The sequence below is a fragment of the Bidens hawaiensis genome, unplaced genomic scaffold (assembly GCF_021521415.1).
Source record: "Bidens hawaiensis isolate Kalapana, Puna unplaced genomic scaffold, B.hawaiensis_p1.1 tig00024638_1, whole genome shotgun sequence".
Lineage (NCBI taxonomy): Eukaryota > Viridiplantae > Streptophyta > Magnoliopsida > Asterales > Asteraceae > Bidens > Bidens hawaiensis.
In genome coordinates this window covers 244669-261217 of record NW_027493897.1, presented here as the reverse complement: position 1 = coordinate 261217, position 16549 = coordinate 244669, and the positions used below count along the sequence as shown (strand labels likewise).

Below are 16549 nucleotides of genomic sequence, written 5' to 3'. Positions count from 1 at the left end.
GTTCAAAAAGCCCGTGGCTCGCGGCTCGCTCAAAACTCGCTCGAAAATAGATCGGCTCGAAAAAACTCGATTCTAAATGAGCTCAGCTCGATTTCTAAACGAGCCGAGCTCGAGCCAGGGTCAGCTCGGCTCGTGGCTCGGTTTTGGCTCGACTCATTAGCTCGGCTCGTTTAGATTAAACCCTAAATTTTAATATCTATATATAATAATATCATACTTATACAAATATTATGTCACTCGATAATTAAAACCTTATAAAAGAATAACGAAAATAAAACATATAAAGTTATAAATTCTCTAATTTATAAATTTTATATAATATGTATGTTAAAATTATATTTTTTTTGTCTTTTATATCAAAATTTGTAAAATAAATGATAAAAAAATTTAAAAATTAAAAAAAGGAGACTGGCTCGACGAGCTCGGATCGAGCTTTAAACGAGCCGAGATTGAGCTCAATTTTCAGCTTAATAAAGAAAACAAGCCGAGCTCGAGCACACTCTGGCTCGGCTCGACTCGGCTCGTTTACAACCCTAACCACCACCAATTGACTCACCGCCAACCAACCACCATCACTTAAGCACCATCAACTAATTCCGTCGACGGTTCTAGGGTTCCAGCGACCTCATTAATTGGGGCTTTTACTAGAAAAAAGTTCATAAATATACGATACAAAGTTACCATAATATTTGGGGCAAAATTGTTGAGTTTTTGGGAAAAATTGTGTGCTTTCCGGCCAAAAACGTTTTTCCGCCGACCTTAAACTAACGACGTTAGAATTCTATTAGTCGCGGACCGTTAGGAACAAATACGTTAAAAGTTGGGACCGTCAGCAGCCAATTCGTTAGTTAGGACCGGCAGTGACCAAAAAACGATAGTTGGGACCAATAAAAACCAATTTTCCTAAAACTTTTGACATCTTACATTATTTATTATTAATAATACTAGATTTAGAGTACATATAACACAGAAGATTATCCAAATTATAAAACTACAAGTAAAGCAAAGAATTACATCATCATCATCGTACTAAGTATATCACCAATAGCAAAGCTATGGTAGGGTTTGAGGAGTGTAAGATGTAGACAACCTTACCTCCCCTTTAGGAATAGAGAGTCTGCTTTCGGAGACACCCTTGGCTCGATAGTAGTTTTGTATCAAGCCTTGGACATAAGGCACATAATACTCAACCATCGGTACACCGCCGATTGGTGCATGAACCCTTGTCTTTCGGCTATCAATGCCACCACATGATGCCTGATTAACCTTCTGCCACTTTTAACGTTATTTTCAAGAAATTAGTAAAATAACGTCAAAATTAGTGCAATTTCACTTTTGCCCATCTGAGGGTTCACACATATATACATTATATGACCGCAAGTAGCGCGAGTACGCAAAGAATTACATAACATATATAAAAAAATGCATTACATCTATGTTTGTATCTATATTTTGTGTACATAAATGATTTTATTTATATCACAAAATGACTTTTTAAATGAACTTAATAAAAAATGCATGTGCAAAAACGTACCCGAGAACGCTATTGAAACTTTCATTGTCAGTATTATATATCTATAACTGTAAGAATTCAGGAAGAATACTTCTCATACAATATTAGTTCTAACCTCTCGGTCTAAATACCGAAGAAGCATTACCTTTATTGATATATTTATTAATTTACAACACATAGAATAAAATGAGAACATTAAATTATAATGACGAATGTTCTTCAATAAATATGTTTTTCAGAGTTAAATCATGAAAAATATTTTGATAAGTTTCAGGGGCTTCTCGACTTTGCTATAATAACAATATAAAAAATAACATGTTAACTCATTCAAATTTGTGAATATTTTGCTTCATTTTAGCATAGTTTTGCATAACATGTTTCTCATACAACGTTCTGATCACCATTGAAAAAAAAGTTAATGCTAACACAAATGTTTCAAATTTGATAAAATTTTAGAATCATTGATATGCATGGGGTGGCATGTCGGAAGTGCTCACTATCTTTTCATGAATTTTAATAACTGAGAGAAAAATAGTCAATTTGTCAAATCTCGAGCCTTTTGATTATTTTCAAAAATGTAATTGAAAATAAATTTTGAAACCCCGAATCATGTTTAAAATTCTAACTTTTATCCGTTTGACATTTTCAAATCAACATTTTGAACACATTACAAAATTGACGATAAATCTATTTGTATTCTCAAACTTTTAAAAATACTAAGATTTTTTCAATTTTGACCCGTAACAAAATTTGACACAAATGTATTTAACTTGTACCAAACAATATATTTACCAACTTTTGACTGTATAAATCAAATTTACGTTTCACAAACCCCGAAACAATCCTTCATAAAAGAATCAAGAAATTAAATATGATAAACTTTGTTATATATGAAAGTAATTGATATATATTTACTAAATAACCAAAAAAATATATAGTTCACTAAATTAAACGAAAAAAATAAATTGATAGATTTAAAGCATATATATTTACAATTTATAAATTTATATAGCAATTCAAAATAAAAACAAATATAAATGAACTGATTTTTTAAAAAAATGGATAAACTTTGAAGCATAGATTTATAATTAAATGATTAAAAAATTGTTTTGTAAAATGAAAGCATATTGGAGTTTTGTTTTTCATACATAGTACATGTTAATAATGACATTTAAAATTATATTTTTTTCAATCTTTAGCAAACATCGTTTATTGTTAATTTTTGGATTTCACCATGTATTTTAGAATATATAGTAAAATAATATGTTAATATTTATTTTTATAAAAATGTATAGATATAATATAAATATAATGTAAAGGGAAAATAAATATGACATATATTAGGGTCAATTAAGACCTTGGTTTTGGAGGAAAAAATGTTGTGAGATTTAACCACAAACCGACATGTGTCACGATTATTTTCTTTTATTAAAATCGATAGATTATTTAATAGGGCCGGTAAATGGGTCGGGTCACGGTTAGGTCAAAACATGTTAATTCTAAAAATGGTTCATTTGGTTTGTGACGGGTTCGAGTCAAATTCAAAACAATAGTTCATTTTGTTTTCTAGAGTTGTATTTTGTAGTTTGACTTTTCATCTTCAATTTTATAATATGTTATATGGCTTTTATAACTTCATTTAATAACTATAATTACCCATTATATAAACTTTTAGTTGGAGTTTATATACACCAATTCTTGGTTATAAAAACTTTTAACTAAAAACAATACCTAACAAGTCATTTAACCAAAAAAAATCGTTGAAGCCCGTGTTCGCCTAAACCACAACATGCTCAGTGGCCTTTAACAGAGGTTTCAACACGAATACAGTCGGCGTCCAGTCAGCACTACATGAATACACAATCTTTTAACGCATTTAATTATTGAGTTTAAGTGTTTGCATCGTAAGCTAACCGATACCGGCCGACTGCTGTTGGCTTTTAAGAAACCTCAACAATGGCGGTTTAAAACTCCGGCACAGATATCTTCTAAACTTGGTTGAATTCGCCGATAAGATGCGGTCAAAAGACAGGACTTCATACTTCTACGACGGTATGCTTTTCCTCTTCCGATAATATTATTATCTCTATATTATTAGCATACAATTACTGATTTAAGTGTTCATTCAATTTACTAATTCAATTCATACAGAGTCTTTATTAGGTTACTTTAGCTGTTTTTGCCTAATAATCTCAAAGCCTAGAACCTTTTATGCTTTAGTTAGGGCTATGCACAGTTCGGCTGAGCTAAAACCGAACAAAGTTCTGTTTTTTCATTTTTTATTACCGCTTAGTTTCGGTTTTCTGTTTTGGGTCCGGTTCAGTTTTGTCATTTGAGCTTGAAAATTTTGGGCAAAATAAAATTTTCTGTTTGGGTTCGGTTTTGCCATTTGAGCTTGAAAACCTTGGGCGACAATAAAAATTTCGGTTTGGGTCGGTTTTGAGCTAAGACCGAACAAAAATCTTTGGTTTTTGATATATTGAGAATTGTTCAGTTTCGCATTTTTGGGTTTGGGTTCAGTTTCGGGGTTGCCATTTGAGCTTGAAAATTTTGGGCGAAAATAAATTTCTGGTTTGGGTCGGTTTTTGAGCTAAAACAGAAACTTCGGTTTTTGAACTTTTGAAAACCCTTCAGTTTCATTTTTAGTTTCTTGGTTTGGGCTTGGTTTTTTCTGTTTTGCCATTTGAGCTTCAAGTTTTGGGCGGAAAAAAATTTTGCCCCAAAAATAATGAAATTACGATTAGTTATTTTGTTAATTAATAACTAATTGATTATTATACATTTGTGCTAAAAGCCTAAAATACTTGACTTACATGTTTATTAAGTTCTTATAGATTACTTAACATAAAGAATTCAAAATAAAGATCTATAAACTCGGTTTGGTTTGGTATCTTCGGTTTTTATTACATGCAAAACCAAAAGCGAACTGTAAGTTTGGTTTCTACACAAACATAAAACCAAACCGTCGGTTTTTGTTTGGGTTCAGTTTTTTCAGATTCATGCAGACTGCTAGTTTTAGTAAAGACAATTGAGTGAATTAGATTATCCTTCATATAAGTTACACAGTTGTTTAGCTAAAAATGATTATGATTTATGAGATTCAGAATTTGAGAAATGATTTTGAAAATTGGAGTAATTGAATTTTGCAGGAGATGTTGGTAATGTTTACTTTGGACCGAATCATCCAATGAAGCCGCATCGATTATGTATGACTCATCATTTGGTGCTTTCGTATGATCTTCACAAGAAGATGGAAGTCTATGTTAGTTTTTTATATTTGTCTATAGGTTTCTGGTTATGATGTTGGTGTGTTTTCTTGATATGTGATGTGTGATTGTTGAATACAGAGGCCTCATAAGGCATATCCAGTTGAGCTAGCGCAGTTTCACTCAGCTGATTATGTGGAGTTCTTGCAGCGAATCAACCCCGACACACAACATTTGTTTCCAGAAGAAATGGCAAAGTGTAAGAAATCTGTTTAGTGATACGAATCAGATATTTTTAATGATTTATCCAGAGGGTATTAACATGTTAATACTTGTTTGATGTTTAGTTAAACTTGGAGAAGATTGTCCGGTCTTTGATGACATGTTTGAGTTTTGCCAAATATATGCTGGTGGAACGATTGGTAAAGTTTCATTTTTACATAATATTTTAGTTGAATTTCATATTTTATACATACATTGTAACTAGGCTTGAACCCTGTTCGTGAAGTGTTCGGTAGGATGTTCGTTGATCTAATAAATGAACGAACATGAACAGATCTTTTTGTTCACTTAGTTAAATTAACAAACATACACACGTCTCTTTTGGTTATTTATGTTTGTTAGATTACTTCCGTTTATGTTCATTAGTCTACGTGCTTTTAAGTTCATTTGTTAATCAATTCAGTAAATTTTTTTAGACTCACTAGAATATAGTCTAGTTTTATTATTTTTTAGGTCTGACAGATTGATGTTCACATTTAGTTTTAGTTGGTGTTCGCTCAGTTTTGTTTATTAATCTATGTTCAGTTATGCTTGCTCATTTATGTTCGTTTATACTATAAACAAACGAACATGGACACACTCATTTTCTTAACAAATGAACGAACGCGAACACGAACACACTCATTTGCTTAAAGAACGAACATGGACAAGATACTATGTGTGTATAATTATTCGTGTTCGATCGTTTATTTGTTTAAAGATAAACGAATGGACACAAACATGCCCTATTTATGTTTATTCAGTTTGTTTACAAACCTAATTGTAACCTTGCTTACTAGTAGATGCTGCACGCAGATTAAACAATCAACTTTGTGACATTGCCATAAATTGGGCTGGTGGGCTCCACCATGCTAAAAAGTGCGAGGCGTCTGGATTTTGTTACATCAATGATTTGGTTTTGGGCATTTTGGAGCTTCTCAAATATCATGCACGGGTTCTTTATATTGATATTGATGTTCATCATGGTGATGGTGTAGAAGAAGCCTTTTACTTTACTGATAGGTAACATCATTCTGTGATTTCACTTTCGGCTATAAAGTTACAAAATCGATATGTATGGAAAATTTATTCACCATTGATCAAAAAATGAGCTTAAAATTGAGATAAATAACATAATCTCGTTACCTCAAAGTCAAACTACCCATTTCAAACATTGTGTTTTTTTTGTTACTTTTGTAGAGAATTGATTTAATATGTTAATTTAGCAACATATTGCTGTGTGACTCTGTATCCGGCACAGGTTTTGACTTTTTTGATGGTTTGACTTTTCAGGGTGATGACTGTTAGTTTTCACAAATATGGAAATCTGTTCTTTCCTGGAACGGGTGATGTTAAGGTATTCTACACTCCACAAGTTATACGTGTACTTACTTTAATATGCTTCCTTATGTATGTGTATAGTATTGTCTATATATTAGTTCTTTTTGTTCTGAACTTGTACCGAGATCATCAGAGGTCTATATGTTTATCTTAGTCGAGTTCTTTTCATCTGCAATGCATCTCCTTTCAAACGCCCACAAACGTGCCACGTCAGATTTCTACTCATCCTTCAGAAACACCTATTTTCTCTCTCATGTTATGTCCCCTTCAAATGTTATTATATTCTTTTATTTTAAAAAGGGATGTCTGAAACGAGACATAGCATTGGAGAGAAAATGTGTGTTTTTGAAGGATGAGTAGAAATCTAATGTGGCAGTTGACATGGCGCGTTTGAAAGGGAATGCATTGTAGATGCTCTTGGTACGCGTTGCGTCAAGTAAACGGAACTCAAGTTACATTTTCATTTCCTTGCACACCATATCATAAAATATTGGGCTAATTGTCTTAATTTATATACAATACTTGGACTAAATAAGGATACCGTTGCGGTGCGCGCATATAATGTATATATGTGTGAACCCTCGGGTGGGCAAAAGTGAAATTGTACTAATTTTGACATTATTTTACTAATCTCGTGAAAATAACGTTAAAAGTGGCGGAAGGTTAATCAGGCATCATGTGGTGGCGTTGATAGCCAAGAGACAAGGGTACATGCACCGATCAGCCGGTGTCCTGATGATTGAGTGTTATGTGCCTTAGGTCCAAGGCTTGATGCAAAACTACTATCGAGCCGGGGGTCTCACCGGAAGCTGCCTTTCTATCCCTATGGGGTAGAGGTAAGGATGTCTACATCTTACCCTCCTCAGACCCTACCATAGCTTTGCTATTGGTGGGATATACTGAGTACGATGATGATGATGATGATGATGATGATAAACTTGAACTGCAAGTCAAGTATATTATTAATCCTCCTATGTGTAAACTCTACTACTTTATGAAAATCCTGTATTGTAAACTATAGGCACTATGTACTAATGATAAAAGCTTTTTTTAATTTATGCTCGAATAATCTAACTGATGATACATATGGGTTACATAGCGACTAATTCAGTGTATCTCATTGGTTTTGTAGGAAAATGGGGAACGAGAAGGTAAATTCTATGCAATTAACATTCCTTTAAAGGATGGGATAGATGACACCAGCTTTACTCGTTTGTTTAGAACAGTAAGTTTCAAAATTAAATACTTTTATTAATATAATGATAGTGTAGGGGCGGATTTTAAACTTTTATATTTTGTAGATAATTTCAAAGGTTGTTGAGACATATCAACCGGGTGTGATAGTTCTCCAATGTGGGGCTGATTCACTTGCTGGGGACCGCTTGGGCTGCTTCAATCTCTCTATAGATGGTGCTAATTTTATTGTGATCATATCGTCCGTTCATTTATGTTCATTTGTTTACATATTCATTAATATTCCCGTTACAATTTATCATAGTTTTGTACTTTTGTAAAATTAAAATATCACCAAGTACAATTTAGTCTAGTTTTATTAATATTTTTAGGTCCACATATTGATATTCATTCAGCTATGTTAAGTTATGTTTGTTTACATTTAGTGAACCATTCATTTATACTATTGTGGAACGAACATAAGCAAGAACATACTCATTTTCTTAACAAACGGATACGAACAAAAAACTTTGTCTGTTTAATAGTTCGTGTTTAATCGTTTGACGCTTGTTTGGTTAAAGTTAAACGAATGAACACGAACATGCCCCGTTTGTGTACGTTCGGTTTGCTTACATGTAAACGCTAATAAGTTGACTAATGTTGGAATGCTTACCTTCTGTTACTTTTGACTTATGGCAGGACATGCTGAATGTGTCAAGTTTGTGAAAAAGTTTGGTTTGCCACTGTTGGTAGGTCTATTCTAATATTATTCATTTTAATCTTTTTTGTATTTTTAAATGTTGTTTTAAGTAGAAACTAATTTCTAGGGTTTCTATGCAGGTAACCGGAGGTGGTGGATATACCAAAGAAAATGTTGCTCGGTGTTGGACTGTTGAAACAGGAGTTCTTTTAGACACTGAGCTTCCTAACGGTATATACATTTATTATATTAATCGTTTCCACTCGTTTATTTTTGCAAAATTACTTGCTTGATTAAAAGATTCACATGTGTGACTGATGCAGAGATCCCAGATAATGAATATATCAAGTATTTTGCTCCTGAGTGTTCGTTAAGGATTCCAACTGGTCATATTGTATGTCATCTCTTATTTCACAAAATGGATTTCTGGTCAACTTTATCTGATCCGTACCGAAAATACCTGCCTTGACACTTAATTCGTTTGGTTGAACAGGAAAATTTTAATAGCAAGTCATATCTCAGCACCATAAAGATGCAAGTTCTAGAAAATCTTCGCTGCATTCAACACGCGCCAAGTGTACAAATGCAAGAGGTAATTAAGGATTACAAAAAGTACTATAATACGCCCTGCTTGCGGTGCGCACATATAATGTATATATGTGTGAACCCTTGGGTGGGCAAAAGTAAAATTGCACTAATTTTGACGTTATTTTACTAATCACGTGAAAATAACGTTAAAAGTGGCGGAAGGTTAATCAGGCATCATGTGGTGGCGTTGATAGCCGAAAGACAAGGGCACATGCACCAATCAGCCGGTGTCCCGATGATTGAGTGTTATGTGTCTTATGTCCAAGGCTTGATTCAAAACTACTATCGAGCCGGGGGTCTCACCGGAAGCAGCCTCTCTATCCCTATGGGATAGAGGTAAGGCTGTCTACATCTTACCCTCCTCAGACCCTACCATAGCATTGCTATTGGTGGGATATACTGAGTACGATGAAAAAGTACTATAATAACTTCATTTAACTGTAGTTTTTGTTTAATTATTTTTACGAAAGGGTGTTTTAGATTGTTGACAAAGTATCTTAATATTGCAGGTTCCACCTGATTTCTATATTCCTGATTTTGATGAAGACGAGAAGAACCCTGATGAACGTATAGATCGTAAGTACAAAGCATCTTATACAGCAAAAATTGTGTTGTTTACTAGAGGTCAAAATGTCAAACCCGTTGACCCATAATTGTTGAAGATTTGTTTGGTTCTTATAGTTTTTCTTTCAAACAGAACACACACAAGACAAGCAAATTCAACGTGATGATGAATACTATGAAGGAGACAATGATAATGATAATAACAATGATGATGTTTGAAACCCCATATTGACATTTACATTTTGTTTTAAGGTAGATATTAGAAGATTAGTCTCGTTTCAACAGGGTCGAATTACAAAGAAGCAAACAACATAAAATTTAGGTCATGTTGTGTTTTATATCAGGCCTTCTATGAGAAGTGTGGGCTTCATGTTCAAGTTTGGAATCTCCTTTTCAAATTTATTGTTTGATAGGTCAACAATCGTGTACTCAACCAGAAGTCGCGGAATATCATGAACCACTCCTTTCATCGCAACAATGATAGAATAATACATGGGACCTATGGCCACATATTCTGGTTTTGAGCTCCCTATTACCACATTCTTCATGGCATTGAAATTTTGAAAATATTTTGTAGGGAGTTGTCCTGTAAACCCGTTATGAGATAAGTCAAGAACTCGCAGCCTTGGAAATGGGAATTTAACCGCATAAGAGGTTACAATGTCACCATGAAAATCATTTGAGCTGAGAACAAGAGCCTCTAACCTCGGAAGATCGCCTAACCAACCAGGGAATGTGCCATGTAAGTGGTTGTTTCCCAAATCAAGTATTCTTAAATTATTACATTTGTTCAAAGAAGTTGGCACATTTCCTTCTAACTTATTTCCATTCAAAATAAACCCTTCTAATCCACTCCAATTCGTGTATACATTTGGAATGGTGCCGATTAGTGAGTTATTAGAAAGATTCAAAACTGACATCTGGTTTCCACCGATCTCCCCTACCCAGTCTGGAATGTATCCTTGTATATCGTTGTTAGATAGATCCAAGTGTATAAGAGTTTTTATGGCTCGAAAGGACATTGGAAACACCTTTAGACCGCAAGAGGACAAACTTAAAATTTGAAAGTTGGGGTTGACGTAATGATTAGCATTACTGGTCGTGACATGTATGCCGGCCACTGTATGAGAGAAAGAGTGCGTCAAGGCTTGCGAGACTTGAAAACAAAGTATCCAGCTCCCATTCACCGGTAAAATTGTTGTACGAAAGGTTTAACGAGCTGAGGTTGGTAAGTTGTTGAAATGCTTGCTGATTAACCTGGCCAGTTAATTGATTTCTAGCAAGGTATAATCCTTTAATAGATTGGAGAGAAAACAATGAAGAAGGTAGTGTTCCAGAAAGCATGTTAGATGATAAATGTAACAAGCTAAGCCTTTTAAGGTTAACTAGGGAGTTGGGAAGGGACCCATTGAAACTACAATCTGAGAGTATCAAGATTTCTAAAGACTTTAGATGGCCAATTGAGGCGGGTATCTCTCCGGATAAGCTTGTCCCTGACAGATCTATCGAGGAGAGGGGAATGCTAGTGCTTGCGTTAACCTCCGGAAGTGGACCGCCGAGATTATTGTTCTCTTGCAAGTTAAGTTCTTACAAATATTTAAGGCTAAAGATGTTATTAGGTAATTTCCCTTGCATGTTTGTGGAGCCAAGATCAAGTGATTTTAAAGGAGAAGAGATATTTAGATAAGCGGGTAAAACCAAACTTATATTAACCTCACCTAAATAAAGGGTTGTCAAAGAAGTAGAATTTTGAAGAAGTGTACTCAATACATGTGGTTGATTAGCAAATTACCAATCCCATTCCAAATTAGATTAAGACTAACTAGTTTAGGAAGACGTGTGATATCTGAAGGGATATGCCCAGTGAAACGGTTACTCGACAAGTCAAGTTTCTCCAAAGATTGAATATTGAATATGATGTGAGGTATGTTTCCATGCAATCCAGTGTTGCTAAGATCTAGTAATCAAAGAAGAAGAGATATTAAGATTAGTGGGTAAAATTGAAGAGATGTTAACATTTGGAAGCCAAAGTTCTTCCAAAACAGTAAAATTTTGAAGCATATTGATAAACACATCCGGTTCAAGATTGAAACCGAAACCAATCCCACTCCAAGTGAGATCAAGAGACACCAGTTTCCTAAAATATGAAATAACCGTGGGAACTTGTCCCTTAAACCTACAATAAGCGATGTTGAGATGCGTGAGACTATTAGAAACTTTGCCTATGTCAGGTGGAAGTTGGGAACCGGTAAAATCATTGTAAGCAAGGTTGAGTCTCTGAAGATGAGGGAGGTTGAAAAGAGTGGTGTTAGGGTGGATAGTACCTTGCAACATGCCACAACTAAGGTCCAGACCGATAACATCACCCGTGGAATGGTCACACGTGACTCCATTCCACTCACAACAATCTATACTTGTGTTCTAGTTTACCATGATTGGAGTATATTCTGAACTAAGCCAATATACACACTCGGAATACCCGATATGATCACTGGTCAGGGAATCAATGGAGGAGAGGTTTTGTTTAAACTGAAGCAAAGCAAGGGTTTGTTGAATAGAGCATTTATGACTTGAGTTGATAGAAGAGGAAAATGTAAGAGAGAGAAACAAAAATAAAAGCAAAATCAAAGTACTCATCATCTCTTATTGTATTTTCTAATGGTTATAGATATTCATACTTTGCTACAACCTATATATATATACACTCACAGTAATAATACAAAAAATCTGCATTTAGTTTCATAAACCATTGACTTTGAACCTTTCGCTCTAACTTGCAAGTCCTTGTTCCATAGACCTTTAACTATAATTTTAATGTCCAATTAGTGTGCACATTAAAGTTGCATGCAAAAAGGTATTTAAATAGCAAATATGGTGTTTGACTAGAGAATGCATTTTATCAATTCAAAAAGTGAAAGTTATAACCATCTGAAGTCCCAATTGAGTGGAGAAAAAAGAGTACTAGTTGGTGATTGGTGGTAGTCATAGAGGTTAACTTGGAAAATCATAAAGAACTGGTGAGGCTGGTTGTAGTGTTAGTTCCCTAGTCCTAGTCATGTAACATAATTAGAACGAAAACACTGGTGGACTCATAATTTAAAATAACAACTCGCAAGACTTAGTTCAAAATCTTTATTACCATAATTTAAAAAAATGATACAAATGAATTTTAAACTTGAGTTTCTACAAGAGGACCAAGCCTTCAACCACCAAGCCTAGTACGAGATATTGTAGGTTTCCGTACTTCCTATTTCCATTTTTCATACTTATTAAAAGTAATGTGTTTTTAATTTGAAATCGATAAAGTTGGATAAGGTTGAAAACGTTTACCATGTGTGTCAGACGTCAGTAGCAATAAACATAATAACAATGGGCCAGCTATAGTAAATAGAAAGCTATTTAAAAGATAAAAATCGTACAAAAAGATTCTTAGTACCCTGTTTGGTAAACAGACAAAGCCCGTACCCTAACTTAGCTCCCGAGTACTAGCACATTTGGGAAAGTTGGTCGCAACCAATTTTCCATCTCACTCGGGTTTAAAATTAGTTTAAGTTCCAAAATCTATACCCGGTTAGTAAAATTCTTTCCCAATTCGTCGAGTATCGAGCAAAGCCGTTGGTTTCGGATGTACCCATTAATTTATTAAAAATATCCGTCGGGTTTACATGACATGTTTTGACAAATTCCAATTAGTCAATTTCCGGGAAAATAACTACATGTTGAGTTACTTGGGTATATAATCGTGTAAACATAGCTACACTAGGCATGTGGTCTCCACTTAAACAGCAAATGCGCTTCAACACTAGTGTTGTGGGTGGTCTATTTTTACTAAAACATAGTTATCGGTTTCTTAAAGTTCTATAGAGTAAATACATTGTTTGGTTTGTAGAAGAAGTTCATACTAAAATGTAATTCAAACAATCAAGTGTTTATAGTTAATGACAAAAGTAAAAGGAAAACACATTAAAACCCGATACTAAGTAACGAAAACTAAAATTCCTTAGCCAAATAGAGTCCCGATAGTTTGTTACAAACGTAAGAGAAAAACACATAAAAAGCTATAATGAAGTAACGAAAACTACAATTCCTTAGCCGAATAAAGTCTAGAATACAACAAATCTCCTTGGCGATATATCCAACATGAAGTCCTGAAAACAGAAGTAAAGATTATGGTTAGCAAATACTGGAAGATTTGAATAATCAATTTTTGGAAGATAAAAAAAGAGCTTACGGAATCAGATCCGGAGTCCTCTTCAACTTTCTCCTCCTTTGGAGACTCAGGACGTGGTGGAGGTATATAAATCATCCCAACACCACTGCCACCCGACGGAACTGCCACCAGCCTCTCCCGTCTTGCAGCGATGAGTTGAATTTTTTTTCAAAGTGGTGTTTATTCACCAAAAGAAAAGGAAAACGGGAAAGTAAAAACAAAAAAAAGAAAATGGTGTATCCGCTGCTGCCAGCAGCGAATTAGGAAGAAAATCAAGTAGGATCCGCCATTGGCAATGGCGGATCAATCATTGGGAGCTAATCCGTCACTGCCAATGGCGGATTAGAAAGAACCCATATCAAATTGTTATTGTACCCAAGAAAATCAAGTGTTTGGGTTCAATCGAAGATGTGGTGTTTGAGCTAATCGTTCAATTGTTCGAATTTAACCCGGTTACGACTTAATTACGGACGGAGCTTGCAGCAATGATTTTTATGGTCTAAATCCAAACCCAGATCAAATTCGTTCAATTGTTCGAATTCGATCGTTTCCACCCTTACGACACTGTCGATTATTCAAATTCCGAAGCAAACGCCGTCGATTTAGCTCGGCGAGTTTTCTGGTAACCGGAGTAAATAAAGTAAATAAAAATTGGAGCTTTTTACAGAAATTTGCAGCAATAACAATTTGATATGAGTTCTTCCTAATCCGCCATTGGCAGTGACGGATTAGCTCCCAATGATTGATCCGCCATTGCCAATGGCAGATCCTACTTGATTTTCTTCCTAATCCGCTGCTAGCAGCAGCGGGTACACCATTTTCCTTTTTTTTGACTTTCCCGTTTTCCTCCTCTTTTGGTGAATAAACACCACTTCGAAAAAAACGGTGATGTCTTTACCCTTCACTTGACTTAGTAGCAGTTCTATTCTCTCTGCTTCAGCTCCAACTAAAAATTATAGTTTATAAAACTTATGAGTTACTTCACATGCAATAATAATAATAATAATAACAAATTATAGTTTACAAAACTCAGGAGTTACCCCACATTTTTTTAACTTCCAATGAATCCTACAAATAAGCTACTGGCTAAATCATATACACTTGCCTTCCGATCATGGGAAAAGTTCGTACAATTCAAGGATATAACTAGTACACGCACCTTACTCGCCTGAAGAAACACTAAGTGACCCCGGGCAGATTACGGATAATCTGGGGGTTAAATAGATGTTTCCCACGAGGATGAGGTCCAGCAAAGAAAGTTGTTCTTCAGGTGACCTGCAAAACAGACACCGTAAGCTCGTCACTGAGAAGGGGGGGTTCCTCCTTGTGACCACCCTCCGGCGTGAGAATCAGACTAGATTGCTCTGAATATAAGTGTATATTAAGAGATTGCTAGAGAAGATAATGAGATATCAGATGATGTCCTTACCATTCCAAGGTGTTGGAGTATTTATAGCCGAAGGTAGGTTTCCAAGAAGGCACAGCCGGCTGAATAGTATTCCTGTTCTACCAACAGTGGGCTACGCACAAGCCATGCTGGTTGGTGGATAGGCTGCGGCCGATAGTGACAAGGCCGGCTGTATACTGTTCCTTTACTGCCGGCTATGCACTGTTCCACCAACTGTAGGCTACGCACGTCCCATAGTAAGGGTTGGTGAGTAGGCAGCGGCTAATAGTGACAAACAGTACTAGAGGGTGCTCCTCCTCTTATTGTTGTCGGTGAGCTGTCACCCTGTGATTGGTTCATGGGCTGTTTTGGTCAGATCGTCTGTTTTGCCCATACATTGGCAGGTATAGTACAAAAGATCTTCCAGAAGCATATGGACTGGCTCATTTGGGCGGGAGTATTCCCGCCTTGCTCATTCCTTCAGTGACATTACTGAAGTATCGAGTTAGTGCCTTGTGCGTGTAGCCTTGCTATCAGTGCGGGTAGCCTTCCCTGATGGCTTGTATCCGCAACTGCGGGAACAAGCGGGGTACTTTACCATTGGGAGGCTTTCCCTGCGGGAACAGCTGGCGTACTGCGCGTAAGGTCTTCTCTGAGCATGGTGGGTCCTGCGGAAGCAGTTGGTCGTTGCGCAGACGTCCCTCTTCAAGGTGAGTCTTGCGGGTCCAACTGGGCTCTGCTGGGACCTACCTCTTCAAGTCCCCCCAGTCCAATGTTCTTCTCATGAATTATTAATAAGTGAGGTGAACTTTTGGACTTTAGCAAGGGGTTTTGAAAAGGGGTTTTTAGTTTTAAGGTTTTCCGTTGGGATTCTTCCCGCGGTTTTCCTAATGTCACGCAGAAATTCCCGACTTTTCTGCTTGATCTTTGGGTATGAAGCGGGTAGGTCTGTAACCTCCTCGCAAGTCAGGAGCGTTGAGTCCCACTTGTGTGGATTCTCCATGGGGTTTTGGTAGTTTTGAACATAGTGATCAATTATGTTAAAACCACCAATTCCATCTTGGAGTTTCAAACAATATAGTTCTCGACGTTCCCGCTATGCGGGGATGTTATTCCCGTTTCCGCAAGCATGGCCCAGAAGATCCTTCTTGGTTTGAATTCCCTGCGGAGCGCTAAGTATGTGAAGGGTTTTGCCTTGACACTGTACCCGCACTCGTCTTACGGTTACTTTACTTCCAAGGTATTCCTGGCATCAATTCCTTGCGGGTGCTAAGTATGTGAAGGGTTTTGCCTTAACACTTTACTCGCACCTGTCTTATAGTTACTTGGTTGCCAAGGTAAGGGGTATTTTCCCGCTTTTGAATCTTTTTGAAATTTTGAAATTCGAAGAGTTGGTGAAAGGATAAGAACAGTCCAAACTATTGAAACGTCGTCCGACGGTTTCTTCTGACAGTGTCAGGACGTGCAGGAAGTTATGGCGACGTGACAGTATATGGTCATTCCAGGCGCTTTTTCAGGCGCGTGGGCGCGAATTTTCGGGCGCGTGGCCGCGAAATTACTGGCACGCGTCCTTTCAACAGCTGTTGCCAGCTTGCTTATGGCCACG

At 36.1% G+C, this 16549-nt stretch overlaps 2 protein-coding genes across 2 annotated transcripts; one reads left to right on the top strand and one right to left on the bottom strand.

Moving 5' to 3' along the window:
• The first annotated feature begins 3418 nt into the window (after positions 1–3418).
• On the top strand, positions 3419–9719 carry LOC143569706 (histone deacetylase 9). The gene is made up of 14 exons (XM_077055555.1): positions 3419–3565; positions 4663–4775; positions 4861–4978; positions 5067–5141; positions 5784–6003; positions 6274–6337; positions 7454–7546; positions 7623–7731; positions 8194–8243; positions 8335–8425; positions 8518–8588; positions 8688–8786; positions 9292–9358; positions 9480–9719. Exons 1-14 carry the CDS (start codon positions 3529–3531, stop codon positions 9563–9565), a joined length of 1293 nt encoding a protein of 430 aa, XP_076911670.1. The 5' UTR covers positions 3419–3528; the 3' UTR covers positions 9566–9719.
• On the bottom strand, positions 9682–10368 carry LOC143569727 (uncharacterized). The gene has a single exon (XM_077055568.1). The coding sequence runs from the start codon at positions 10366–10368 to the stop codon at positions 9682–9684; it is 687 nt and encodes a 228-aa protein (XP_076911683.1).
• Positions 10369–16549: the final 6181 nt, after the last annotated feature.